Raw genomic sequence first — 27,345 nt, forward strand, 5'->3', positions numbered from 1 at the left:
TTCTTCCCACTGCCGGTGACTCCTTATTTGAGACTCCGGCTTTTAACTCCCGCTAGATGTCAAGCAGCGCCCTTAGTGGACATTTGGAACGCAAGCTACGGGATATCTGCCCTTAGTCAAGATGACGGCGTCAGCTTCTCTTCCTGTTCCCAGATCGGTTCTCCTCGTAGAGATAGAAGGCTTCTCAATGTTTTTTTTTCCTTTTGTACGCCGCTTCCGGGTAGCCGGCAAAGGCCGGAACCGGAAGCAAGCTGTCAGGAAGCTGAAGCAGGAAGGGAGCGTGGCGGCGGCTTACAGGTGCAATAATCACAGAAGCACAAGCGGAAAGGAGACTCGTTTGCCAGGTAGCGCCGCTGCCTTCGTCCCTCAGCGGTTCTGAGCACGGAGCTGTATGTGCATCGTCGGCGGTTTCCTGCTGCTGCTTTGGAAAGGTCATTCGGAATCGCGATTAGTTCAGGGAGCCCAGGATCCAGGGAGTCAGAAGTGCAAGGAACGAGGCAGCGAATCCTCGGAACGGTACTCTGGACAAAATGTTGTTTCAAGTTTGCGGTTATACTGCCAGCTTTATCTATTTCCAATTTTACCTAAATTTTACCTCGAATTTAGGCTTGCCAATCTCCAGGTGGTGGCTGGAGATCTCTGGTATTACAACTGATCTCCAGGTCACAGCGATCAGTTTCCTTTGATAAAACGGCGGCTTTAGAGGGTGGACTCTATACGAGGCACCTGACACGTGGAGAACAGGTGTCGGGAGATGCAATGGTAGCTGGGAGGGATAGTTTAAAAAGACAGACCCTGCCTTAGACTTTGCTATACATTAGAGCTGTGTGAAGGGTTGTGACATGTCAGAAGGGAACCTTCAGCCTATTATAACTTCAGCTCTGGAAAGCAGCTCCAGCTCATTTCCATTCCTGGCTGCCCTCTGGTTGCTATTCCACAGTTTTAGACAGGATAGGTGAAACTGACAGAGTCTTAGGGAAGGCGAGGGTGAAATTAACAAACCGTATGAGGAGAGATCTTGGCTCTGTCTTTGAAACTATGCTTCTGTCTAACATTGGCCATTTCCACACACATTGAATAATGCACTTTCAATGCACTTTAGCAATCCTTTAGAAGTGGATTTTTTTCCCACACATGGAAAATCAGTTTCAACTGTTCACTAAAGAGTATTGAAAGTGGATTATCCAATGTGTGTGGAAGCAACCACTGTCTCTCTACACTTGACAAACATGCGCCAAGGTGTCTTGTGTAGAAAGACTCAATGACATTATATCCCCTGAGGTCTCTCTCCTCCTAAGCCACACCCTCTTCATACTTCATTGCCCAAACCTCCAAGTATTTCCCAACCTGGAGTTGGCAATCTTATTTGAATTAGGGTTAGAGATAAAGCTAGTGGTTAAATGTGCAGTGTTCTCTGTATGTATAGAGAAGTACTTACTCTGAACTTCTCAGAGAAAGCCTGTGCTGCAATAAATTAGTCCGTCTGTCTTTCACATGCCCCAAGATTCTTCTTGTTAAGTATATTACAGCAAATTCAGCTGCTCTTATGGTATCAGCTTGATAAAATTTATTGTTTTGTTGTTTGCATGTAACATGGCTGTATTCCTGGAGAGCCACAGTAATGCACATCTGTTTAAATGAATAGTGGACATTGATGTATGCCCAAGAAGGAGTGTTTCATTTTTACGGTGCTTGCTTGCTTTTTTTTTTCTAGTGAGAAACCAGATAGGGAAAATTTAATATGTTCTGTGGAGGGTTCTGTTATATTTTAGTTTCTTCCTTTAGACCTGCTTCTCAGGTGACAGAATTGCCAACTGTACTGCCTATACTCTGCTGTACCTTTCCAGCAATGTGTTGAAATAATTGTGTATGCTGGTTTTGCCCGTTACATATTAAAATGGGAAGTTGCTCAGGTAGCCAATAAAGAAAATGCTTATTGCAAGGAGCATTAGAGTATTTGGCAATTCATAGTAACTTTGTGGGTTACTGTGTGGAGCAGCAAGTCCTTTTGACTATTTGTGTCTCTGCTAGTTACTTACAATGCAATCCTAAACAGATTTACATCAGTCTAAGACCACTGAAATTGATGGGCTTAGACTGGAGTAACTCTCCTTGGGATTGTGCTGTAAATTAACATTGAAAATCATATACATAATGAGCCTGGAGGAAAACAGAACTAGCTGAGGAAGAAGAGACGTTTCCAAATATATATATTCCCGTTTAGGCTTAGTTCAGCCAGAATCAGGTTTTGCTTTTGGAGTTAGCTCAGGGAAATGGGTGCAGTACAGCCTAAGAGTTGAAGCAACTGTTAATAGGCACAGATAAAGTAAAAAAGAGAAGTAATGGAGAAGGAGAAGGTGCAGTAATTGAAGTTGTTGTATATTTTCAAAATATTCTTCAATTACAAGGAGAACAAACTGTACTCTACCCAAATCAAGTTCTGATGGTTTGTGTGCCATACAAAGTGCATTGAACACTATATGAAAGTCCTAGCAAAGTGCCTACTGCAGTGTCAAATGCCACAACTAGAAGCAGTAAAACTACAGCTAGCAGTAACACAACTTGAAGAGTCTGGATGTACAGACTAGAAGATTCAGCATGAGAGTAAGGAGTTAAGGTTTCTACTAGTTCAAAGATTACAGTGAAATGGTCATCTGAGAGCGATAATCTTGATGTTCCACTGACGCTGATAGGGCATGCATTACAGGGGGAACGAATATTGGATGTTTTTCCTGTGCCATAAAATGCTTACTTTGTTTACCATATTTTTGTAATGTGGGTTAGAAAAAAATCTTAATTTAATACTAAAAGTTCAAGAAATAGAAGCTTCTAATTTCTTAGCAGATAAGCCTCCCTTCTCTTTAAAAATACTTTATGTTGTCATCTTTTATTTTATAACACAAATATGATTCTCCTGACTAGGCAAAAGTTACAAGCATAACAAACATGCGATTTCCATATTTATTTTTCACTTGCAATGGGCATATAAATGAAGTCAAAAATTAAAAAGCATTTTATAAAAAAATCTGATTTAAATTAAAAAATAATCTAATAAAAATCATTAATTTTTTTAATCCACTCTGGCTGTCAGCGTTTTCCACTGATGGCTCTCATGGTTCAACCCACCTCTGGTTTGCCCTCCCACTGCCCTCCTTTCCCCACCTTTCTTTCCCAGTTCCCTCCCCCCAATCTTGCTTGTCATTAGGAAAAAGTATCTCAGTGCAAATGATTCTCCTTTCATTTTATCCAGTTTTATATGTAGCATTTTTCTGGTTTCAAATTACAAATTGTACATTCTGACAGTCTTGCAGCACAGAATTCCTAGTGTTTTAAAAGGTCATGCTTTGCGTCTCATGTTTGTGTGAAAGTAAATGAAGCAATGTATGTATGGGATTGTATTCAGTAAGTGTTTGTCATCTTGAGTACACATTGAACCATTTTAAATTATTTTTTAAAATCTGTGGAGGGATTCATAAGTAAGTCAAAAGTAATATGTTCACAGATGATTTAATTAAATACCCTTCATTGGATCGACTGATTTTCTTTTCTGTGTTAGAGCCAGTGAATCCTGAAGAAATCTTCCTCTAGAGGGACTCATTGGATTCAACAAATTTCTTTAAGAAAGCCATATGAAATAATTGTGGAGAAGTGCCTTTAGTTTCTTAGATGATTGCAAGTCCTATGATTTAGACCTCCCCTTTTGTGTTGCAATAGTTTATGCTTCTATATTTGAGACAGGACTCCTATGAATAATAATTTAATTTTTCTTCAGGTGTTTTTGTATAAAATGGGATTTCTTATTGTGGTTATTGGAATCTGGGTGAGCTCTTCCCTGGTAAAAGCAGATTCAAAAGCAGTGACGACCTCCTTGACTACTAAGTGGTTTTCCACACCTTTATTACTTGAAGCAAGGTAAGGCTGTTGGTTGAAGGTGGTGGGGAAAGTCTGTTCCAGAGCATGTCACATGCACAGTTCTCTGTAATGCTTGCAACATCATTGCAAACCCAATATCTGTAATTCCCCTAATACCAGATTTGGGGGTGTTAAGGGACAACTAGTTTGAAATGATTAAACACTTTATAGCAGATTGCCATTTTAATCTGATATTTCCTGGCTCATTGCCTGTTCTCTAAGCCAGTATACTGCAGCCTTTTAAAAACATTTAATAATTTCCTACCCTTTCTTCAGTGAATTTTTAGCGGAAGAAGCTCAAGAGAAATTTTGGAGTTTTGTTCAAACCTGTCAAGACTTTGGATCATCTGATGGTAATCAATGCCTTCCTTGGTTGCTTTGTTAATCAGGGCCAAGCTAGATGTGAGTGACTGGCGGGCAAATGTTCTTTAAGTGTCGAGTAACGCAATTTTGACTGGGAACTGTAGTTTTAAAAGAGCCGTGCTGTGATGATGAGTTTTTGTACAACAAAGAGTTGGGAGGGAGGATTGAAAAAAGAAAAGAAGCTTTTGGCTAGTGTCTACAACTCCTTAACTTGTGAACTACTGTGGTTAAAAATATAAGTGAAATTTGATTAGAAGCATTTTTCTAGTATAGTTTATGGGCACAAACCTTTAGTCTCTTTACCCTCCCCCCCCCAACCACTCTGGGTGGGATCTACAAGGTCTTAAAATAAAACTTTTTAAAGACAGAGCAGTGCCAGATCCTTGGGGGAGAGGAACTTTGCAATTTCACCCAGTGGTGGGGGGACGGGGACCCAAAGGCTTATGCCCATAAACTATACTAGAAAAATTCTTCTAACCCAATTCTGCTTGTATTTTCAACCTTAGTAGTTCAGCAGCTAAGGAGTTAAGAGCACTAGCCATAAGCTTCTTTTTTCATCCCTCTCTCCCAACTCTTTGTTTTACAAAAACACATCATTGCAGCATTCTGATTGGCTCTTTTAAAACTACAGCTCTTAAGTAAAATTTGCATCACCCAACACTTAAGGAACACAGGCTAGGCATATCATGTCTAGCTTTCCTCTCAGATACAGTTTCTTTTTTATATTCAGATGCTTAATAAAGGGTCATTGGTATAGGTGACATTTTGGGGAGGGGCTGTGACTCAGTGGAAGAGCCTCTGCTTTGCATGCAGAAGGTCTCAGGTACAATCTCTGGCATCTTGACCTAAAAAAGGGCCAGGTGGTAACTGATGGGAAAAGACCTCTACCTGAGACCTTGGAGAGCTGCTGCCAGTTGGTCTACAATGACCAAATGGTAAAGGCATAAGAGAGAATTTCCAAGTGCAAGAGTGGAGGAAAGTAATGTAGGATTAGAGTCCCTGCAAGAAATATTTTATGCAATATATTGAGAACCTTATAGAAATGTGTTTCCATTTTGATGATAAATCTAATTATACACGCTAGTGATGTCTCATGCTGTTTGAGGATTGTGTTGCTTCTTGCAGTTAGGTGCCTGATAGCCCCATCTTGGATATAAATATTTCACATAAATTAAACAAAACACTCAGCTTGCTTATAGCAAGATGAACAGTGAAGCCTTGTGATCACTTTTAAAAAAATCTCTGTTCAACAAGTAAATAGTTAACATTATGTTTTGGCAGGTACTGAGTATTCCTCTTACAATGCAATCCTGAAAGCAGCTTCCCAGAATCTTTCTCCTTTGCAGCAAAACTTATTGAAATTTGCTTTGTCATTGCGTTCCTATTCTGCTACTGTCCAAGCCTTTCAGCAGGTTAGTACAGAGTTTTTTTTTACTAACTCTTCTGGTACTTAAACAGTATTGTTCTATAATGACAGTGGTTATGCATTTAAAAGAAATTCTGATGTATCCTATCCCCTCACCTATCCGGATCCTATTTGCAGCTGACCCAACTTTATTGATAGGGACTAAAATTCCCGCTTACATCAGTGTTGATAATAAGCTAATGGACCATACTAAGGTGGTGGATAAAGCACTCTGATTGGTTGCTTGCTTGTCCAGAATTCTTCTGACACCACTTTGTGATGAACTATGCTTATATTCTTTCACTTCTTCCCAGTCAGCCAAGAAAATTATTGGGCTGCAATCATTTTCAGCACTGATCTCTCTTTAAGTGATTGTAAAATGAAAAGTGCATGTTTCTATGCCCTCCCCATATCAATACCCATTTTCTGTCCCTCATCAATGACTGTCAGGAAGGAATTGGGGTGGGGCGGAGAATGGAGATTGTAGAAGAAAGCTGCAATAAAATTACCCCTCTTCCATATAGCTTGATAATGAATGTCCGCTCTTGATTGCCTCTGCAATTGATTGATCTTTATTTTGCCTAATATGTGTCTTTGGAAGAATCTGAGCAGTTGATTTTGCCTTTCTTGCTTGTACCTGCTGGGCTGGGAAGGACAGAGACAATGTAGGCTCTTTGATTCTCCAAGTCAAGACCAGTTTTGATATGTATACCTCTTTCCCTGTGTTTGTTCACCTGGCTCCTTCACCTTTGAGTTTGAAGTGCCAGGGAAAAAAACCATTTCTATTCTCTGTTTGACAAGAGGTAAGTGATGTTAGTCCCTGTCCCCTTGCCCTCCTATTATTTTGTTATGCAATGTAGTTTTACCATTGCTGTTTTTAAATAGTGATCTTAACTGTTGCTATTCTTGCATGATTTAATTTTGTCACGAATGAGTTGCTCTTACTGTGTGTTCTAAGTTTATTGTGAACTGCCTTGGGAATCTTGAGTTGAGAGGTGTCATACGTATGTTACCATTAGTTTATATTGTTCAAATGTAAGCTGCAAAGATGGATCCATACGAATCAGGGTCCCTAAATCCTTTTGCTTTGACCCCCTCCCCAATAAGCGAGATTGGCACCATATAATAACAAGTATATTTTAATACAGATAGCTGCTGATGAGCCCCCACCAAAGGGATGTAATGCCTTCTTTGTGGTCCATGGAGAGAAGACTTGTGAATTTGACAAACTTGGAATACTTTTACAAACAGCTTCAGAGAGGTATTTTTAAAAATAAACTTTCAAATAAAGTCATCCACTGTTCCTCTTATGGATCAGATTCTACCAGCTTTTCCATTGATGGAAGAGGGTGGACTACATATTTTGCTCAATTTCCTTGCTAACTACAGCCCTATCCTGTGTCCCTGTATATCCCATGTTCTCCAGTATAGCCTTTTCAAGGGTCAAAGGGGGCTCTTCCTCCTCCTTCCACCACTGGGGAAAGCGGTAGGATCCAACTACATATAACATTTTCCCATTCTAATAAAATTACAACAAGCTTGTACTTTCCACCCTGGTTTTGCTTCCATCCTCTTGATTCTTTATGAAAAACATACACATTCCTACCAAGTATTCTTAGCCAACTTAGGTGTATTATTGAAATGACTTGTAAATGCAGAAGTGTCCTTGAAGGATTTGTCAGCGCTATTAAGATTGTTGAACCAAATGCTCGATCTCTGATTTATCTTGGGGGGCAGGGCAAGAAAAGTTTAACATAGGAACTGAAGCTGTGAGGGTTGTGTAGTCAGGCTGAACAACTGGAATGGTAGCTTGGCGGAATAGTTGGATGCTGCCTTTCAACTTTCTCATTCATAAATGTTTCCTTTGTTTACCCTTGCAAACAGAATTGCTTGTTTGTTCTTCCTTCTGTACAATATTACAAGGGTAGTAATTTTGTTGCAACATCTATGGCTACATAGATGTTGAAAAATGATTTTTGGTAATTTGCTTTTAGAGCTTTTAAAGCTCTTTGGAGCTTTTAAAGCTTTTAGAGAGGACAATCAATACCTTTTAGCAAATTAAGTTTTTTGTAACGTTTAAGTGTTCTTGGTATGTAATGATGTAAAACAGAGCAAGGGGCTTCAACTTACCTTACTTTCTTACTAATATGGAGCAGCAGAACCAAAATATAAATTCAAATACTATTCTCCTATCCAGAAGGGAGCAAATATGGTACCCTCTAGGACATGAATTCAGTTTCCTAAATTTAAGGAAACAGAAAAGTCAAAGTTCCATTTAAACGTCTTATATTAACTCTTGGTGGCTCACCTTTGGTTCTTTGTTGAGGCCTTTGTAGACTCTCTGAACATTAGGACAATTTGTAGACTTTGATTCGATTTTAAGAAAATTGATGCATCAAAGTAAGTATATCATATCATATTCTTAAATAAAAACTTAATCTTGTTGAAGTGCAATGTTTATATGTCTCTTTATTTTAGGCCAAAGCCTTTTATGTTCAAAGGAGACCACAAATATCCAGTTTCAAACCCTGAAAGCCCTGTTGTGATAACATATGCTGAAATTGGCTCAAAGGAGTTGTCTAGATACCATCCGCTACTTGTGTCAAAAGCCAACGCAGGAGAAATCACTTACATCCTCAGGCATTACATTGCTGTAAGTACTGTTATGATTTAGAAAGGGCCATGTGGTTTTCAGATGTTGTACGGGGAAGTTTTTGTTATTAAAGAGAGTGGCTTTAGTGCCTCTAAAATGTTTTAAAATCTACAGTAAGGTCTAAAACTATAGGTGGTGTTCTTGTGATGCAGTGACTTTTGTAAGATCAGTTTATCATTGCTTGCAACAATTATGTCTTGAAGATGTATTTCTTTATATGATATATTCACTAATAGTCAACTGGATAGGACTTTAAAATGTGTTGACTTTTCCTGGTCTGTTAATCCAGTGCAACTGGGAAATTGAATCTGAGCTGAATGAGACAAAGACTGCCTATCTACCTGGAACCTATTGGGCCTATTGGTCTCAAATGCAATAGACTATGGCTTCTGGTTGGAATCCTTCACTTGGCTAGTAGGGAAGATCTTAGTGCTGTTTGGCATTCTTTTTGCATTCAGTTTATGGGCACAAACCTTTATGGTGAAAGGGTCTTCTTGTCAAAGGCTGAATAAGAGCTTGTAGTCTTGTTTCCTATAGTGGCAGTATTACTTCCTGTCTAAGAAACAGACACAAGTTTTACAGTAAGACAGCATGTAGCTTGTATTTGGAAAGATAAGAGCACTTGCCCACTCTCTACCCCACCCAGGGCTGGATCGAGGGGGGGTAGTCTGCCCCCAGCGCTGCCAAAGATGGGGCGCCGGGTGCAGCTGCCAGCCACTGGGAGCGTGCCGGCGGCAGCGCGGGCAGCTGAGCGGCCACCTGTACCACTCGCTTGCCCAGCAGGACAGGGAGCGTGCGGCAAGCCGGCTGCCCTCTCAGCTGGGCAGGCGAATGACATGGAGAGCTGGGAGGCTGCCCACGCCACTCGCCTGCCCTGCTGAGGGGGCAGCCAGCTTGCCATGTGCTCCCTGTCCTGCTTGGCAGGCGAATGACACGGAGGGCTGGGAGGCTGCCCACGCCACTTGCTTGCCCGGCTGAGAGGGCGGTGCACTCCCTGTCCTGCTGGACAAGCAAGTGGCACGGAGGGTTGGGAGGCCGCCCGTGCCATTTGCCTGCCCCACAGGACAGGGAGCGCGTGGCAAGCTGGCCACCCCCTCAGCGGGGCAGGCAAGTGGTGCGGGCGGCCTCCCAGCCACCAGCACTGCCGCTGCTCCACTGGTGGCACGCCTGCCCTGCGTGATGATGTCACGGTAGTGATGTCATCACGCAGTGTCGGGAGCACGTGTGCTGCGCGCACGCGCATGGACAGCCGGCCTTGGGTTGTCCCGGGCACCGGCAACCCTAGATCCGGCCCTAAGCCCCCCATCTGTTAGATGTCATCTTTGAGCAAAAATAAACTTGGACCTAGAGCACCAGGACTGGGTCAGATCAGTAGACATCAGCATCTCTTCCAGCAGATAGGTGCTGACAGTCTGCCAAGAAAGCAGTAGTTCCTAGTGTAGCTTGTCATATGGAAGCTGCATAATTCTCCCTCCTCCAAAAAAGAGCTCTGAATAAGTCCCTAAATTACTTACCTGAGCAGAGCAGTTTAAAGTCAGATGATCTCTTACCTGAAAAGTCTCACTCTAGTAAGTGTCTTTCTGGCACAATGTTATCATGTTATCTTGCTTTACCTTTTCTTGTAGAATCCAAGCAAAGAAAAAGTCTACCTGTCAGGCTACGGAGTAGAGCTGGCCATTAAAAGCACAGAATATAAGGCCAAGGATGATACCCAGGTGAAAGGTGAATTCCTACCTTAAGAGAAGCAATGGTTGCACCACGAAATGGAATATACTTCAAATACTTCATATTTTTACTAACATCTTGCTGATAATTAACTTACCATTATTCTTTTAATACTATCACTATAATTTTTAAAGGATTAGATTATTCCAGTGTAACATATTAGCAGTATGCTGCAGCAATCCTAAAGTAAAGAATATTGAGTAGCAAGGTCCCTTCTTGTACCAAATGGTGCCTTGGTTTGATTTTTCTATCACTGCAGTTAGTTACATAGGAGCTGCTGAGGCTGAAATGAGGAATCTTTTGGATCCATTCTCTTCCACCTTAGGTGGTCGTCCATCCAGGGTTGTAGATCAGAAGGGTCTCTGAATTATGAGACACTCCAGGGTGATTGTGGCCTGTCAGCCAGCCCATTGGCTTTCCCTGAGCTAGCAGGACTCTAAAAGCTTCCTGGTATTGCTGAAACTGTATGACTCCATATTAACTAGCTCTATGCCTGCGTGTTTGCTTGCTGTGTGCAGGGTTTCCTCTAAGGGCCATGTCCAAGAGACTTGGGACTCTTGCTTTGCGCTCTGTTTTCCTCTAAAGGCAGTCCAGGGCTTATCTTCAGGCGTGTGTTCTTAATTGCCCCCCTGTAGAAAACGTGCATTAAAAAGCAGCAAGCTTCCTAAACAAAGAGAAGATTATACTGATTGTTAGCTGCATTTTATATAGCCTTCTTGGTGTTATTTTTTCCACTTCTGTGCTTAAATGATGGATTTTTAAAAGTAGTTCTTGGAAATATGCTATTGGAAAATTATGTAGTGCCCCCCCCCCCCGCCATAGTCAGCATACTTAGGAGGAATTGGCTCCTAAGCACAAATGGATAGCATAGCCATCATCGTTCTTTCTGAGACTGAATGTGAAGTGAGCAGTGCCAATACAATTGTGTCTCTGTGTGTAAAAAGAATCACTGGAAAAATGTTAGGCGCTAGGTGCCTACATAGCCAGCGTGGGTCTGGGAAGTGGGATACCACAACCATGAAGGATTTGGGTGTTCTAGGCTCTCCCTTCTGGGAGCCATGTCCTGACAGGAGCAGCTGAGATGATTGACAGAATCTGCAGTGATACCAGCTGCAACAGCAGCACTGATGAATGGGGGAGGGGGATGAAGGATTCCCCCTCCCCCCGCCACACACACCGCATTATACATTGATGCCTGTCAAGAAAGCTCAGTGATTATTCATTTTTTCTTGAAGAAAGAAATAATATGTGAACAAATGGTATATGAAAAGTTTTAATATCATGGGCTAAACCATTCCAAAATCAGTCACAGTAGATTTATGTTTAAAGGTGTCCTGAACAGCATCATAATCAGGCTGGTTTTCGTGTTATAGGTGCAGGTATGAATGCAACAGTTATAGGGGAAAATGACCCCATTGATGAAGTGCAAGGATTTCTGTTTGGAAAATTAAGGTAAACCTACTCACTTGATGTAACTGTTAACTTTTCTTACTTTTCAACCTAAAACACTCCAGAAAAGGCAAGCAGTTAAAGAATATCAGCTATATTCTTAAACCTACTATGGGAAAAAAGAACTGAATTCCACATTTATTTAGGTGCAAGGCTTTGTTTTCTTTTAATCTACTGATAATTGATCTTATTTTACTGATCATGGATTTCCTGCATTCATGGCTTCTTTTCCTTCTAGGCAGCAACATCCAAATTTGCAAGAAGAATTAAAAGAATTAAGAAAACATCTTGTTGAAAGTACCAATGAAATGGCGCCATTAAAAGTGTGGCAGTTACAAGGTGATAACTCCACATTCAGACTTCCTTGCTTTTAGTATAGACTGAAGCTGCTTGTGCTGGTGCTGGGCAATATCTGAAGAAAGTCCACACTCCTCAATGTACCTCTTAGAGGCTGCTGCTGAATCTTATTAAATTTCCATAGAAGTGGATGTTAGGGAATCTGAAGGCTTAATTTTGAAGAGGAGGGGGAGAGGACTCCATTAAATGGATTGTACTTGCTTTCTTTGCTGCTGCTTGCAAACCTAAGCAGAGTTACACCCTTCTAAGCCCATAAACTTAGGTGTAACTCTGTTTAGAACTGCACTGGTATTCACCCTGTGGTCTTCTAAATCGCTACAGTCGTTCTTGTCAAACTTGTGGATATTCTTATGTAATGTATTCTTTTGGGGGGCTTATGAGAATGCAGTTGTGTGGAATTGTCTTTTTTCTGAGAGAGTCATTTGAGCAAAGTAGATGCACTAGCACAATTTCAAGCAAGTGAGCAGCTTCACCAAGGGGAGTGGGGGGAATACTTCTGTGCTTTAGAGTTTCAAGGGTTTGAGCAGATGTTTCCAAGACCTTGCAGAGTTCGGCTTTACATGTTTTTGTTGTTTGAAAGGCTGGCCTAAGATGATAGAATGATAATTTATTTTCATTTTTAGATTTAAGTTTCCAAACAGCTGCCCGCATTCTGTCTGCTCCTACTGTGGATGCTTTGATGGTCATGAAAGATTTAAGCCAGAATTTTCCAACTAAGGCTAGGTAATAACTGCTCTTCTGTTGATATGGATGTAATAGTAACAGTGTGCTAAGTGCTTAAATCTGTGAAAACTCTTAAGAATCTCAACCTTTGAACATGTCTTACACTGAGTCAGACCGTTAGTCCATCAAGGTCAGTAGTGACAACTTCCATTGGCTGTCTAGACTCTCTGACTTTCATATTACCGTCTACCTGATTGATCCTGGGATCTTCTGCAAGCCAAGCAGTTGCTCTGCCACTGAGCCACAGCCCCTCCCATTTAGTTATCCATAAAATGGAAAAGGTTGTTACAGATGTTGAAACTGCTTTGGCCTCCTATTTGTTAACGTGGTAGATAATAGAAAAGGGTTGCTTCCACACAGTGATTTTTCATCACCTAAACCTTTGATTGGTCCTGGCAAATGGTCCTACTCAGAGGACTTCTTAGCCAAAGATGAAGTGTGACTGCAGGATGCCTTGGCATCTCTCCAGCTGATGATCACTGATGATATGTTCAGTGCAGGAGAATTCTTGGATCAGTGTTATACTCTTCTTCATTGTAGTGCTAGTATATGAAACATAAATTGGTTATTGTGAAATGAGAGATGTTCGATGCTTAGTTGGCTCTTGCAAGTTGTCCCTATATTGGCTAATGAAGTTATCCTGGAGTGGGTCTGTTTACTGTAAAGGTAGCAGTGCTTGTGTCAATGCTCAATTTCAGCACCCGTTTGAAGCATTTCAGAGTTTGATAAGTACCCATTTTAGAGTTACAGTGACTTCAAATTATAGTAGTATCTGCGATAGAATTTGAATATATTATTATTATTAATAAGAATGATATTATCCTGGTTACAGTGGAATCTGTACCTCAAAAATATTATGAACGAGGAAAGTTTAAAAGCATCCATTTGCTCATAGGTGTAACAACTGTGTGTATCGAGTAGAGCATATTGTGTTTGAGGGGGAAGGGGACCAGGAAAGTGTCTGAGTACAAAGCAGGAGATTACCAGAAGGTGGCTTGTTGTCACAACAATCAAAATGAATATCTGATTTCTGCAGAGCAATAACGAAGACAGTGGTATCAGCAGAACTCAGGACAGAAGTTGAAGAGAACCAAAAGGTAACATTACCTTTTACATAGAGCTTTACGTTTTTTCAGAAATATTTTAATTCAGCAGTATTAAAAGTAATGTATCTTATTTTCAGTTGTTTATGTAGAAATGCAAGGAGCTCATGTGTGACCCCTGAAGAAGCAATGTTGCAGGGAGGGGGTCATAGGACCTCCATCAACAAAAGCTGGGTGGGAAGAGTAGTTAACTGAGAAAGAATTTGGTTCTGTGTGTTTGCCTCTGCTGTTCAACAAATCCCAGTGCGTGTCAGCCTAGTAACATAAGTGGCTTTTATGAAGTGTTCTGGGAATTAAAACAAATGCAAGCATGATGAGTAGCAGCAGGAATTACATACTCCACACCATTTACATATATTATTTCTAGTCTGTTTGACTGCAAACTGTGTGTTATGATAACTGTTTCCTAATCTCTCTCTCAATTTTGCTGTAGCTTAAAGGTAAGAGCGCAGCCTTTAGAATCTGAAATTGTAATACATCAAGAAATCTGTCTTAACAAGCTCCCTGAAGACTTCACCCTCAATAGAATTGTTTTACCACAGCAGTGAAGGGGGAAGCTATGGGGACAGGATGCCAAAACCTAAAAAATGCCATTTGGATACCTCTAGAGCTCTTGTACAACATCCAGCTCAGTTAACAGGCTTCAGGCTGTTCTGTAATTGCTCTTGGACTGAACAACTAAATTTGGGACTATTCTGGCAGAAAGGATATCTAGAATTGTATTTGATTTATCTATATGTCTGCTTTTAGAGCGCAATCCTAAATAGTTACACCCTTCTGAGCCCATTGAATTCAGTGGGCTTAGAAGGATGTAACTCTGTTTAGGATTGCTTTGTTACTGGTAGCTTAGATACAATGGAAGATGAAGCCCTTTGGTGAAATTTGTGGCTTTTTGCTTAAGTTAATCTCTGTTTGACCTGTCACAATACTATACCCTTTTGATTAGGTCCATCCATGGTCATGGTGGATACAAATATGGCTCGCCATCGTAGCTCATGTAATTACGTTGGCCACCTTACCTTCATGGGTATGCAAAAGAAATACTGTCAGTTACTATTAGCCTTGCAGCGAGCAGTGCTTTCTGGCATCAGCTATTGCCATCACCTGTAGATTGTATGCACATGACTCACTACTCCTAAAATAACCAGTTTGACTCAACAGTAAAATAAAGACCTTTTGTCAAATCATTGAATAGGTACTGTTGGGGAGAGAGCCAGGTTCACTTTACACTGATGAATCTGGAAAGGTTCTTGGAATGGAACTGATAGCATGTCAAATTCAGAACTGGGATACCTGCCATTGTGCAGGGCTCTGTTGTCTCTGTGGACAGAAGGTTATCAGCAATAGGGAGATCAACATTACAGTGTCTTGAGACCCGGTGTTAATAAGTGGATTCTAAACTGTAGTTCTGAATGTCACCACTGGTCCCCAGCTCAGAAGGGTCACTGCCTCTGCAGTGCTTTACTCTAATGTTGCCCTGATCAAGGATTTTTGAAAGCAGCAACATGAACCCCTCTGACTTCTTTGGACACTACAAGATTACCACCATCATCTTTATGGATGCCTTCAGTAGACAAATCCTGCTGCAGATTCGCCACTGCAAGGTGATCTGCTCAGTATCTGCTCTGGGAAATGGAGCAACTATAGTGCATTCCTTTCCTGCTTGTTTTGCTCTCACTAAAAGGGGAAAGGAAGTTGGATTTACTGTGAAGTTCTGTTTTGTTTGTTTGGCAGGAAAGTAGCAGACCCATCCAAGTGTAATGAGGAGTAGGGGGTGGAGTGGGAGAGGCTTATATTTGTATGGTGTCTCTTGTATATTAGGCCACAGGCTTTCCACTTTTTGTTCTTGTTTCTGATGTCCTCATTCCAGTATGGTTTTCCTTTTCATATGTTTGCATGGTAGAAATGGTAGAGAGCCAGTTTGGTGTAGTGGTTAAGAGCATGGGACTGTAATCTGGAGAATCGGGTTTGATTCCCCTCTCCTCCACTTGAAGCCAGCTGGGTGACCTTGGGTCAGTCACAGCTTCTAGGAGCTCTTTCAGTCCCATCCATCTCACAGGGTGTTTATTGTGGGGATAATAACATACTTAGTAAACCATTCTGAGTGGGCATTAGGTTGTCCTGAAGGGCGGTATATAAATCGAATGTTTGTCATCATCATCATCATCATTAGAAATCCATCTATCACCACATGTTTCCATGCAGTTAGTTCTAGCTGCTGAAACAACCTCCAAGAACTGGTTGGGTTCTCTTCTCCAGTCAGAGATACAAGTTTGGTTGGTTTTCTGCCTTCTGAGTCAGAAGAGGAATTATCGCTTTTTCACCTGCTTTCCTTCCAACTCAATGGAAAAGAATTAGGAAAAGAACTTTCCTTCCATCTCAGCAGAAAAGTCCAATCTCCTTTTCTCAACCAAACATGAAATACTGGCATTTATGGCATTGGTATTGACTTCTCAGAATGCTGCTTGTGCATTGTGAAATTTAGTATTAAGTTCACTTTCAAATGGAAGTCAGTGAAAAATTTGGTACAAAGTTTCAGATAAGTCAGCTAATTTTGATTCTTTGCATTTTGCTTATGGCTTTGTTGCACTTCTCTTCAGTACTTCAAAGGGACACTAGGATTACAAGCTGGAGATTCTGCCCTGTTCATCAATGGACTACATATAGATCTAGAAACACAGGACATATTCAGGTATGAACTCCTAACAGCGAAAGAAATAAGCCTGCTTCAGCTTAATTAGATTAGCAGAACTTTCCAAGGGTATGAGGAGCCCCAAGCAACAGATGCGGGGTAGTGAAAGTAGCTTCAAACACATTCCGAAGGAGGGGAGATTGCTCCCCTCCCACTGTACCTAAAAGGAACAATCTCTGCCTGTAAAGTACAAGGTTGCTGAAGCGACATTTAGACGCGCTTGGCAAATGCTACATTGTCAAGAGGGCAGGAAATAATGTGAACGTTATGAATGGGAAAGTGAGAAAGGGAAGAGATGTTCCTCGAAGAGATAAAACAATGCACTAAGATGATAAGCAATGCTAATTGGGAAATATTATAATTGTGTTGCTGACCAGAATTATTCTTCCAATAAGGGACCACTAGATCATTGGAGGTGGTCACCTGCGTGAACCAATGGGGGCCACAATTATGTTTGAGCCAATGGGACCCCAAATTGTAATGAACCAAAGGGTACAAAATGTCTTGCATGCTATTGTAGCTTCGATGAGCATTGGACACGAGGGAATCTTTTACTCTCTGTGTATTGACGCTCCTCCACATTTAATAAACATAGTAGACTTGCTTCATTCACAGGACTCTGCACCTATCTCTTCTTGGAATTGGCTGAAGGACATTTAAACCACTGATTGTGTGGAACATTTATATAAAACAACAGTTGTAAAAGGCTAGAGCAAATCTGTAGCTGTGTTTTACAGTTTCTATCTGATCTGTGCTCTTTCTAGTTTGTTTGATGTGCTGCGGAATGAAGCTCGTGTTATGGAAGGGCTGCACAGTTTAGGAATCGTAGGTTTTTCCATGCACAATGTGTTAAAGCTAAACATCCAACCATCAGACTCTGACTATGCTGTAGATATCAGGAGTCCAGCTATTTATGTGAGTATGGGTGCCAGCACTCCAAACTGTGTGATGAGAATGCCATCTAACTGCAAAAATTACTTTTTGAATCTGATCTTTCTCTGGGCTATCACAATACAATGTGGCATAAAAGTATCTTGCCTGTATAGATACAGAAAACTAGCATAAGGTTAAAGTCCTGCTCCAAAGAACTGTCAGTTTAGCAGAGGGTATGCAAATGTACAGTAAGAGATAATATACAAGAAATCCTTATTAAAGTAAATCAGCGTTTTAATGTTCTGCTGCTTGAAACCTAGGTGGAATTTCAGATAGTGTAAAGTAAGGTAAAGCTGATTAGGAATAATGTGCTGCTGAAGGATCAGGGTTGTAATTTCCCTTAATTTACAGACATACACTGTGCTAAGCAGAGGGCAGAACATTGTACTATGCACAGGACATCCATTGTCTAGTACAAGGGGGCGACTTACTCCCTTGCTCCAGTAGGGAAGCCGGTCCTGCCCACTGTGTCAAAGCAGCCATAGCACTTAGTGTTAGCTCCAAGGCAAGCGCTGTCCACCTGTATCCTGTCTTACAACCCAAAGAGTGACTTCTGACTTATTAATGTTGCACCACTATAGTTGGGGGATTTTCTACTAGGATCAAACAAGCCGGTCAGAACAGTCTAGCTGTGTCCTGTTTGTCTTGCGCAGAATGCTGTAGTGCTTGGTAGCATTGGACAACTCTAGTTGTTATCTTCTTTACTTCATTGACTGCCCCTGTAGTGAGGTCTAAAATGGCAAGATGAGCAAGACATGCACTATATTGAATAAAAGAAAGTTACGAACAGAATGCCTGAATGCAAATCTACTTTTTCAGAGTTTTTCATATGGAGTTACTTATCTTTTTGTTTTGTTAACACTCGCGTAATGTTTAGAAAAATGTTAGTCCTTATTTAATTTGCAATAGATTCTGGTATCTTAAGCAGCATAACTTTTTATTTATTGTTATTTTAGTGGATCAATAATCTTGAAGTTGACAGCAAATACAGTTCTTGGCCTTCCAGCGTCCAGGAGCTTCTGCGCCCTACCTTTCCTGGTGTGATCAGACAGATAAGGAAAAACTTTCATAATTATGTAAGAAATAAGTTGGCTTATTTTGCAATATTGCTGTCCTTTCACGGCTGGGCTGAAAGTGGGACTAGGCAGAAATATCCCTTGAAAACTTTGTTCTAAGATTGTCATTCTGGCCACTAAAAGGCAGCTCAAATAAAAAAAGATCTCACAATGCTTCTGAAAGACTTTGATGAGTTTCCTGGAAAAACAGAGTTGTGTTGATTAGGAGGAGATCAATAAGAATGCATCTCTTTGCCCCCTTCCCCCACACAAAACCTAGCATACATGGCATGTATTAAAAAAGCATTCTCCGTTTGTATGAAATCATGATGCAATGCAGAGGAGATAGTGGGTTCTGAAGTGTGTAAGGGATTTATAAATTCAAGCCAACAGTTCTAATAAGGATTCAGCCCTTTTGCAGCCCCATGAGGGGTGTGGTCACTGTATTCTACCGCCACTGAAACTTCTGAATGCTGTTCCATAGTCCCACCTATAGCAGCATACAGTAGACTTGTTTTGGTTTTCTGTTGTTAGCCAAATTTGTTTACATGTGCTATGTCTCTGTTGCAGTTAAGACAAATTTTGTCCGTCATATCATGTAGCATTGCCATGTCTTTGTCTAAAATTATGAAATTTCATGCTGGCATGTATTTTGTTTTCACCTTCAGGTACTCATAGTAGACCCATCCCATGAAAACACAGCAGAATTGCTCAGTTTGGCTGAAATGTTCCTTAGTAACCACATACCTCTGAGGTAATTGTTGGGGGAGAGGGAGGTGCAGTTTAGGCATTGAGGAAAGTAACTTCCTTTTTTGCATTTAAGTAATGTTGAAAACTACTTCATGATATTGGAAAAAAGTAACAGCTTGGCATGCTGGACCTCTGTCTCTCTTCTCTCCTGTTTCCAACCAGATGAGAGAAGGTTATATAATCCACTCGGAAGGAAGGGAGTTGTTCTGTATCTGATAGATGGTGACTGTATGTTGGTCCTGGCTGGAATCATAGGATCCAGAGATGTGCAATTAGTATGTGATGCACTTGCTTGTGACAGTGTGTGGCTTGCATTTTTAAGTAGGACCAGTGAGCTCAGGCAGAGATAATGCTGTGGGATTGCAAACCTCCATTCTCCTTTTTGAGTGTGAATTCTCCTGTTAGTTTGAAACATGACTTTAGTCAGTGTTCAACATGAATAGTTTTAACCATTATTTGCTCCTAACCTAGAAATGAAAACAAGCCTTTGGTATGGGTGTCAGGTTTTGGTTAGGACTGGAGTAAACCCAACCTTGGTTAGCATTAGCCAAGACTGACATCATAATATCTCATTTTTGTAAAGACTAGTGGGGAAGTTTGCACTGAAGAGTGGGGAGAATAATAAAATGGGAGAGGACAAAGTATGGTCCTGTAACCTATTAGCAGTCCTTAGTCGTGTTCACTGTCACGTACATAAGCTCAAAGATTTCCACTGTCGGGGATTTGTATTTTGCAAGATTGGCCTTTCAGTGGCTATCAAACCATAGTGGGTAAATGGAACCTCCAAATTCAGAGGTAGTGTTTCTGTCAGCACCGATTGCAGGTAGAACAGCAGTAGTGGGAGTTTTTGTCTTTATACTACTCTGCTTGTGGGCTTCCAATAGGCATCTAGCCACTATGGAAAACAGGATACTGGATTAGATGGGACTTCTTTCTGATCTGGCATGCCTCTTCTTACGTTCTTTGGATAGTTGATGAGGGTCTTAAGCTGCATAATGGATTTCTTTTTTGTATAGGATTGGTCTAGTCTTTGTGGTTAATGACTCGGAAGATGTTGATGGATTACAGGATGCTGGGGTTGCCCTCCTTCGAGCCTACAATTACATTGCACAAGAAGTAGACAACAGTTATGCCTTCCAGACAGTTATATCTGTAAGTATTCCTTAGACAAAGCAATGCAATGATGTTTGTGTGCCCAGATTTGTATCTGACACTGGACCATTGGAACAGGAAGATACTAGTCCTGTAGCACCTTAAAGGTTAACAAATTTTTCAGGGTATAAGCTTTTGAGACTCAAAGCTCCCTTCTTCAGATAAGAAGAAGGAAACTTAGACTCTAGAAAACATATACCCTGAAAATCTTGTTGGTTTTTAAGGTGCCACTGGACTCAGACCTGCTGTTCTATTGCAGGCCAACATGGCTACCCACCTGAAATGACCATTGGAGGAATTGTTTTATCAGCAGTCATAATTCATGCTGTATGTGTATGCCGTGTGGTGGTTTCCCTTGGGTATAGTCACTGAAATGGTAGCTTTTACTTTGAAATTCTTTATGAAGTTGGTTTTCAACAGTGTTTAGAGGTTCTGCCATGTCACCATCAGCTCTCATGCTGAGTCTCTTCTGAGACTCTTTGCTCTGCATTTCGTTAAACATTTTGGGAAATACAGATGTTGAAAAACTTATTGTGAGAAGCCTACTATTAGAATGTATACAAATTACTTGCCAGTATAATTTTTAATATAGTAACCTATCTATATCGTGTTATATGAATCAAGTCTGACTGTAGGCCTCCACTTTGTGCTTCTCACCTGCACTAGGTACTACTGTGGAGTCAGTCCATTTGTCTATCCTGCTTAGAAATGTCTACTCTGACAGGTAGCACTTTTCTAGGGTCTCAGGAAAAGAAAAGCCTTTCCCTAAGGTCCATTAACTGGGGATGGCAGGGATTGAACCTAGAACATTCAGCATGCAAAGCTTGTACTTGATCACTGAGCCACAGCCTCTCTACAATGACAGGAGAGTGGCTATTAAAGCAGTTTACAGAAAAAATGTAACAAGTCACTCTCCAAGCTTCTCAGGCTCCATTTAACTTGGAATGGGAATAAAGTATTACGTCAGATGTTTCATGGAAGAAGTAGGTTTTGAGTTTGAAGGGAGAGAGATAAATGGAAGAGAATGGAGCTTCAAGCATAAAAGGTGGCAACAGAGAATGGGAGAGCTGTTTGTGCAGATGATCCTAAGGAGAGGGAGGTTCAGAGGTCATGACAATAATGATGCAAGTCTTTTTTTTTAACTTCACAGATATATAATAAAGTAAGCACAGGGGAGAAACTGAAAGTGGAACATGTGGTTAGTGTTCTTGAGAAGCAGTATCCCTATGTAGAAGTAAATAGCATCCTGGGAGTTGATTCTGCCTATGATCAAAACCGAAAGGTAAGCAGATCCCATATACAGATTTGCACATGTTAACTTCCTGTACTGCTTTCTGCCTTTTAGATTTCTGCTAAACTACGGAGTATGTTCATCGTTGTGTCTTCTGTGCAGTCCCACATGGGAACTGCACATGCACAGGCCAGCCGTGGAGGTTCTCAAGCTCCTAAAGGCATGAGACACTCGCCCAGCCTTTTCACTCACTTTTTTCCTGGCACAGCTATAAAAGGTGGGGCAAGCAGCTTGTTCCCTCAGTTCTTCTTTAGTCACCGCTGAAGAAGGACATGCCTTCACTTTGCTCCTTGGTTCCTACCTGTCAATGAGAGTTCGGTTCTTTGGAACCATGGCTCTGAAGGCACTCTTCAGAAGTGTTCATGTTGTGGTTTGAAGATGGCCCAATTGGTTGGACCCAACAAATGCCTTCTTTGTATGGGTGAGGGCCATGACACCTTGAGGTGTTCAGTCGGTAAACAGTTTATGACCAAAGTGCGCCATGGAAGGGTATTGCAATTGAAAGCGGCTCTTTGGGAGTCAGACCTGAAGGGTTCTACAGACTCCGAGAATACTGTTGCAGCAGATAAAGGACTGCAGTGCCCAGAACAGGCCTCCTTGGTTCCTCCTTGGTGCCTATTGCTGTTGAACGACCAGTCAGTTCCAGTCATTTAGTCAGCAATTCCACCTCGTTGCCAGTTGGAACTGCCTTTGAAAAAGGCTATGCCTAAAACAAAGCATGCTGATAAACAGTTGACTTCAAAGTTGCAAAAGACAAAAATGTCCTCCTCTTTGGCTCCGACTATGTTGGTAGTGTCAAGTCCATCAAGGGTTCCGAGAACTCCTTTACCAGCACCTAGATGGCGTTCTGCATCAGCATCATCTCTCTCAGAGGGCGAGATCCCAGAGACTGTAGAATTGTCGACAGCCATTTCCCCATTGCTGCCTTCCTCTGTGTGGCCTATGGAATGACACAAGGCTTCTGTGATTCCATCCAAAAGCGACTATCATCTGGAACTGATTTCGCATCATAGACCCGTTGGTTCCGTTACTCTCTTTATGAGTCCATGTACCATTATTATACTTGCGGGTTTGATGGATCACCAGGAATGTGCCTGCCTCCTCATTACTTCTTCCATGACAAAGAGGCTTATGTCCCCATTCATTTGGAACCAAGAAGTAGTAAGGCCAAGCCTACATTGGTTCCAGCTATGGTTCCTGAAAACAATGATGTTCTGGAACCGACCCTGAATCTCACAACACACTCAGATGATGATTCTGATGTCAGATCGGATATTGAATCTGAGCCTTCCCCGTCAGAGTTTCTAATGGAGGACTCTTGCTGTATCCCCAAGTGAGGATATCCCCTTATATACTAAATAATTAGTCCAGATGGTATGATCCTTGGAAATTGAGGTGACCTGCTCTGTTCCAGCTTCTTTGGATCTGGTCTTCCAGGTTCTCCTCTCAGAAGCGGCTGAACTGGTGGTGTTCCCAATCATGCAAGGCATGCTAGATGTGATGAAAACCAGGGCTTTTTTTCTGGGGAAAGTGGTGGGGGAGCTCTCACCCGGGGCAACTCCTGGGAGGAGGTGGTGCACCTCTCAATACATGTATGCATGCTCCCGGGACTGCATGATGACATAACTTCTGGGAATTGATGACATCATGCAGGCGTGGCTGCCCCAGGAGCATTCCTGTGCTCCATGGGAGGGGGGTCTGATTCGGCCCAGAACGGTCCGCTCTGCCACGGGGGAGCGTTCCCCCACCTGGCAGTGGCCAGATCTGGGCCATTTCGAGCCCAAATTGGGACAAAATGGGCCCAAAATGCTCCAGACCAGCCTGGAACAGGCTGTTGCCTCACGGGAGAGCGCTCCCCCTCAGGGAAGCAGCCCAAACCTGGCCGTTTATGGCCCAATTCAAGTGGTTCTGGACCCAAATTGGGACAAAATGGATCAGAAACTGCCCAGATCAGCCTGGAACGGACAGCTGCCTCATGGGAGAGTACTCCCTGTCCTTTCTCCATCTGAGGCCATGTGAGAAGCTTTCTAAGGGTGAGATATTCAGGTGGGTTGAGATGCAGCCCATGCCACAGATTGCCCTGTTGGTGTATGTATATAAAATTGCTAGAGAGCAAAAACTATTCAGTTTGGTGTTTATTTTGTAACCAAATTTGAAAAGGAATGTAGAAAGTATTTTTGGATCCGCTTGTTATGATATTTAGAACTATCTTGTTGAGGTTTTTGAGGGTGGAAAGTCAATTAATTTAAAAGGCCATTGTCATGTACGGAGAGAGCCACTTGAAATGAGCCTTGCAAGATTTGTTTCATGTCTGACATTTATTTCTAAGGCTTGATAATGCAGCATGAAGAATATACAAGATGTAGTGATGACACAGGGCCTTCTGGGCATAGCACTTAAATGTCTTCTGCATAAACTATTTGTTGCGAGAAAGCTAATGAAGACGGGGAAGAAATAATCATGTCTCTATCTTTCAGGAAGGACACGGTTATTATAAGCAGACTGGTGTGGGCCCCCTACCAATTGTGCTTTTTAATGGGATGCCCTTTCAAAAAGAACAGTTAGATCCTGATGAACTGGAAACTGTGACCATGCATAAAATTCTGGAAACCACCAGCTTTTTCCAAAGAGCTGTGTACTTGGTAAGTTGTGCCAATAGCAAACAGGGATTTACAGGGCCTTTTCTAAGCTTGAATATAGGATTCAAAGAACAAGTAGTTCTGTGCGTTCAAGGAACTTGCACTTCTTAGAGCAGCAGTCCCGTCCCCACCCGCATGTCATATACGGTAAGCCATTTTTGAAATGGAGTGGAAATTCATCAGAAGCAGTTTGTAGTAAGATATGGAGGTTTGCTGTTCTGAGAAATAAGTCAGCAATCCTAAGGCGTACACATAAAGTAGCTCCTTCGACCTCAATATTGTGTACGATGCAAATGCGTCCTGATTTTTAGAAAGATGATACTGGCTACAGGAATGCCAGGAAGAGGATTCTGAATTTCTAAGCTGATGCAAGAGCATTGCTTCAGAAAGCCACATGCTGTTAAAGTGGTGTATCTGTTTTGTTTTTCAGGGTGAGCTGTCAAATGATCAAGATGTGGTTGAATATATCATGAACCAGCCTAATGTTGTTCCAAGAATCAACTCTCGAATCTTGATGGCTGACAGAGAGTACCTGGATTTAACTGCAACTAGTAAGGCACATTTGCTGTTGAAATGCTATATATGAGAAATGCTACAGTTAAAATTAAGATAAGTGTTAAAATCGTCATTTATTACAACATTTTAACCCTGCCTTTCCTTGTAGTTCAAGGTGATGTTAGGTTTTATTCATTCAAGGTGCAATACTTTGTATGAATGGCTTTTGATCCTTCTTAACTTCTTCTAGTCTCTGTACTCTTGCAGTTTGCCTTGTCTGTGCTTTCCTTCCTTTCTTCCTTGCTCTTTGCTTAATCATGTCTTTGCTGAAATATTCTGAATGAACTTCAGAGTTGCAATCAGTCAGCCAGCTACGTAGGTACGCTTTGTATGTAATTCTCTTAGAACGAGGATATTTGTGTCTTTAATGCAGAGTGTGGCTTTCCACTTGTGCTTAAATTCATAGATAGGACTGCAGCAACTCTCCACTCTTTTCTGTCTTTTTGGTTCTGCATGTGTCTCCATTCTTATTTTCCTTTTTGCTTTATGCAGTTGAAATCTAGGTTTTCCTCTTGCAGTTCTTTTTTCCAATATATCTTGGACTATCACCCCCTTCTTACAGTGTACTCTAATAACCCTAGATATAGTTTGAAATATAAATAGATGAGAAAACCATTTGGAGGCATGTGGGCAACGCCTGTATGAAAGAAACTGTCTGGGTTAATTGAAGGTCAATGCAAGGAATGCATACAGTTTCTTTCCCAAAAACCAATACCCTCCCTGTATGTACTGTCTTATCACCCCATGATACTGCAGAGCTTTCATGTTTGCAAGACTGAATATTATAGCCATAATATTATATGGCTATATATGACTGAATATTATAGCCCCATAAAACCATATATATTATATGGTTTTATGGGGGAGATTTTTGAATAGGACCTATTCCGACAGAATTTGCTCTTCTGGCCTTGATAGGATCGATACATCCTTTCATGCCCTGCTTGAATGTAGGTTCTTCGAAAATATAAGGGATTACTATATTAAACTTTTAATTAACCAAACATCCCCTTACACTCCAGAACCCCCGGTTCTTTTGCTTAGTGATAAGGATCCTAAAATTACTTCAGCAGTTGCAAAATATATCTCAGTCATTTTAGCCCTTGCATTCAAAAAATAAGGAATAAGTATTTTCCGCTGCTCAAGATGTATGAATAAAAGGAAAAGAAAGGAATGCGTACTGCTTCAGTTGTGACTGAGTCAGAACTGTTTGAATTTGTACATTTAAAATGTAGTGCTTGTATGTACACGCTCCTGTTGTCAGGCAATCAGGTGTTTGTCATAAGAGTTTGTGTTTTTCATTTTTCTTGCAGATAATTTCTATGTGGATGATTTTGCCAGATTTACAGTTCTGGACTCCAAAGACAAGACAACAGCTGTAGCTAACAGCATGACTTACTTGACCAAGAAAGGTACAGTTAAGAGAGATTCCCCTACCCTCCCTCCTTTTGTGTACTGCATTGTATGCAGATGAATGTTTACCCTGTTATTCTTTTAATAGTTACTTTGTGTTGCAAGGCACAGTAAGGCATTTTGCTTAATTTTTTGGTATAGGTTTTCGTTGTTTCCACGTCATTTTACCATTGCATGTGCAGCTTCATATGCAGCCAAATCTGTCTGATCACGTTTTATGTATTTATTTATTTATATTATTTATAGTCTGCCTTTCCCTCTCAGACTCATACACAGTATGAGTCAGTACAGTCAATATCAAAGACATTTCAATAAACATGTTATGGGTATATACAGGCAAATTTGCAAAGATTTAAAAACCAGCAGAAATCCAATACAGAGCTGAAGAAATGTTGAAACAGAGCATAAGCAATTCTATAATTGACATATTAAATAAAATAAGAACTACCTAGTAGGATCATACTTACAGCAATAGTCGTGAAGTCTATGGTCCCTTGATATTTTCAGCAATAGTAGTATATTCTGTCTTATCTCTTTACTGATGGATCTCTTTGTGACCACTTCCTTATAGCACAGCTCTCCTATCCAAGTAAAAGCCCTCTTGAATTACTTAGTTTTGCTTTATTTGCAAACTTCCTCAGGCAGAATATTCCATAAAGTGGGGGCCACTTTATGCACGTGTAAGAGTAGCTGTTGGTTTATTGTGAACAGTATAAAATAACACTATTAGATTTACATATAATTAGTTCTGTATAGTGTTAACATTTGAAATCATGAATATTAAATACAGTTCATGTAGTTTGTAACTTGCTATCTACGGAGACAGGGCCAGTGCTTAAAGAGGTGCCAGCAAGTTACAAAATACAGGCATTGTGACCCATCCCTGAGAACAATCTGATCTGCTCCTTGTTTTTCCTCCTCATCCCTGCCAGCAATGCTTCATAAAAATAAGCTTGCCTTTCCCCCCACCTGCCCTTTCTTAAAATTGGCAAGCTGTCCTTGCTTATCTTCCCTATTTCCTGACTTAATTTGAGCTGAGACCTCACCAGGCTTGGCCCAGGAGTATGTCTTCAAAACCGAAGCAAAGTCCTGGAATATGGAAAGCAAAGTAATTCTGAGAATTGACAAAAGTGCCTTTCCTGACCATGGAATAACTGCAATTTCCTCATATATAA

At 41.1% G+C, this 27,345-nt stretch overlaps 1 protein-coding gene across 3 annotated transcripts in view; it reads left to right on the top strand.

Annotated features, from left to right (window-relative positions):
- Window positions 1-266: 266 nt before the first annotated feature.
- Window positions 267-27,345, top strand: part of UGGT1 (UDP-glucose glycoprotein glucosyltransferase 1) — a 60,448-nt gene continuing 33,369 nt past the window's right edge. Inside the window, exons 1-20 of one of the 3 annotated variants that reach the window (XM_054983011.1) lie at window positions 267-344; window positions 3,773-3,912; window positions 4,189-4,265; window positions 5,557-5,687; window positions 6,829-6,941; window positions 8,159-8,333; window positions 9,959-10,055; window positions 11,432-11,510; window positions 11,746-11,846; window positions 12,488-12,587; window positions 13,624-13,684; window positions 16,291-16,382; window positions 17,147-17,297; window positions 18,272-18,391; window positions 19,039-19,124; window positions 20,137-20,272; window positions 21,423-21,554; window positions 24,041-24,205; window positions 24,633-24,753; window positions 26,071-26,169. In XM_054983011.1, coding sequence (XP_054838986.1) covers window positions 3,788-3,912; window positions 4,189-4,265; window positions 5,557-5,687; window positions 6,829-6,941; window positions 8,159-8,333; window positions 9,959-10,055; window positions 11,432-11,510; window positions 11,746-11,846; window positions 12,488-12,587; window positions 13,624-13,684; window positions 16,291-16,382; window positions 17,147-17,297; window positions 18,272-18,391; window positions 19,039-19,124; window positions 20,137-20,272; window positions 21,423-21,554; window positions 24,041-24,205; window positions 24,633-24,753; window positions 26,071-26,169 — 2,161 coding nt within the window. In that variant the 5' untranslated portion in view covers window positions 267-344; window positions 3,773-3,787. The other 2 variants (XM_054983013.1, XM_054983012.1) reach the window with 2 other exon arrangements.

This window comes from Eublepharis macularius, chromosome 6 (assembly GCF_028583425.1).
Source record: "Eublepharis macularius isolate TG4126 chromosome 6, MPM_Emac_v1.0, whole genome shotgun sequence".
Taxonomy (NCBI): domain Eukaryota; kingdom Metazoa; phylum Chordata; class Lepidosauria; order Squamata; family Eublepharidae; genus Eublepharis; species Eublepharis macularius.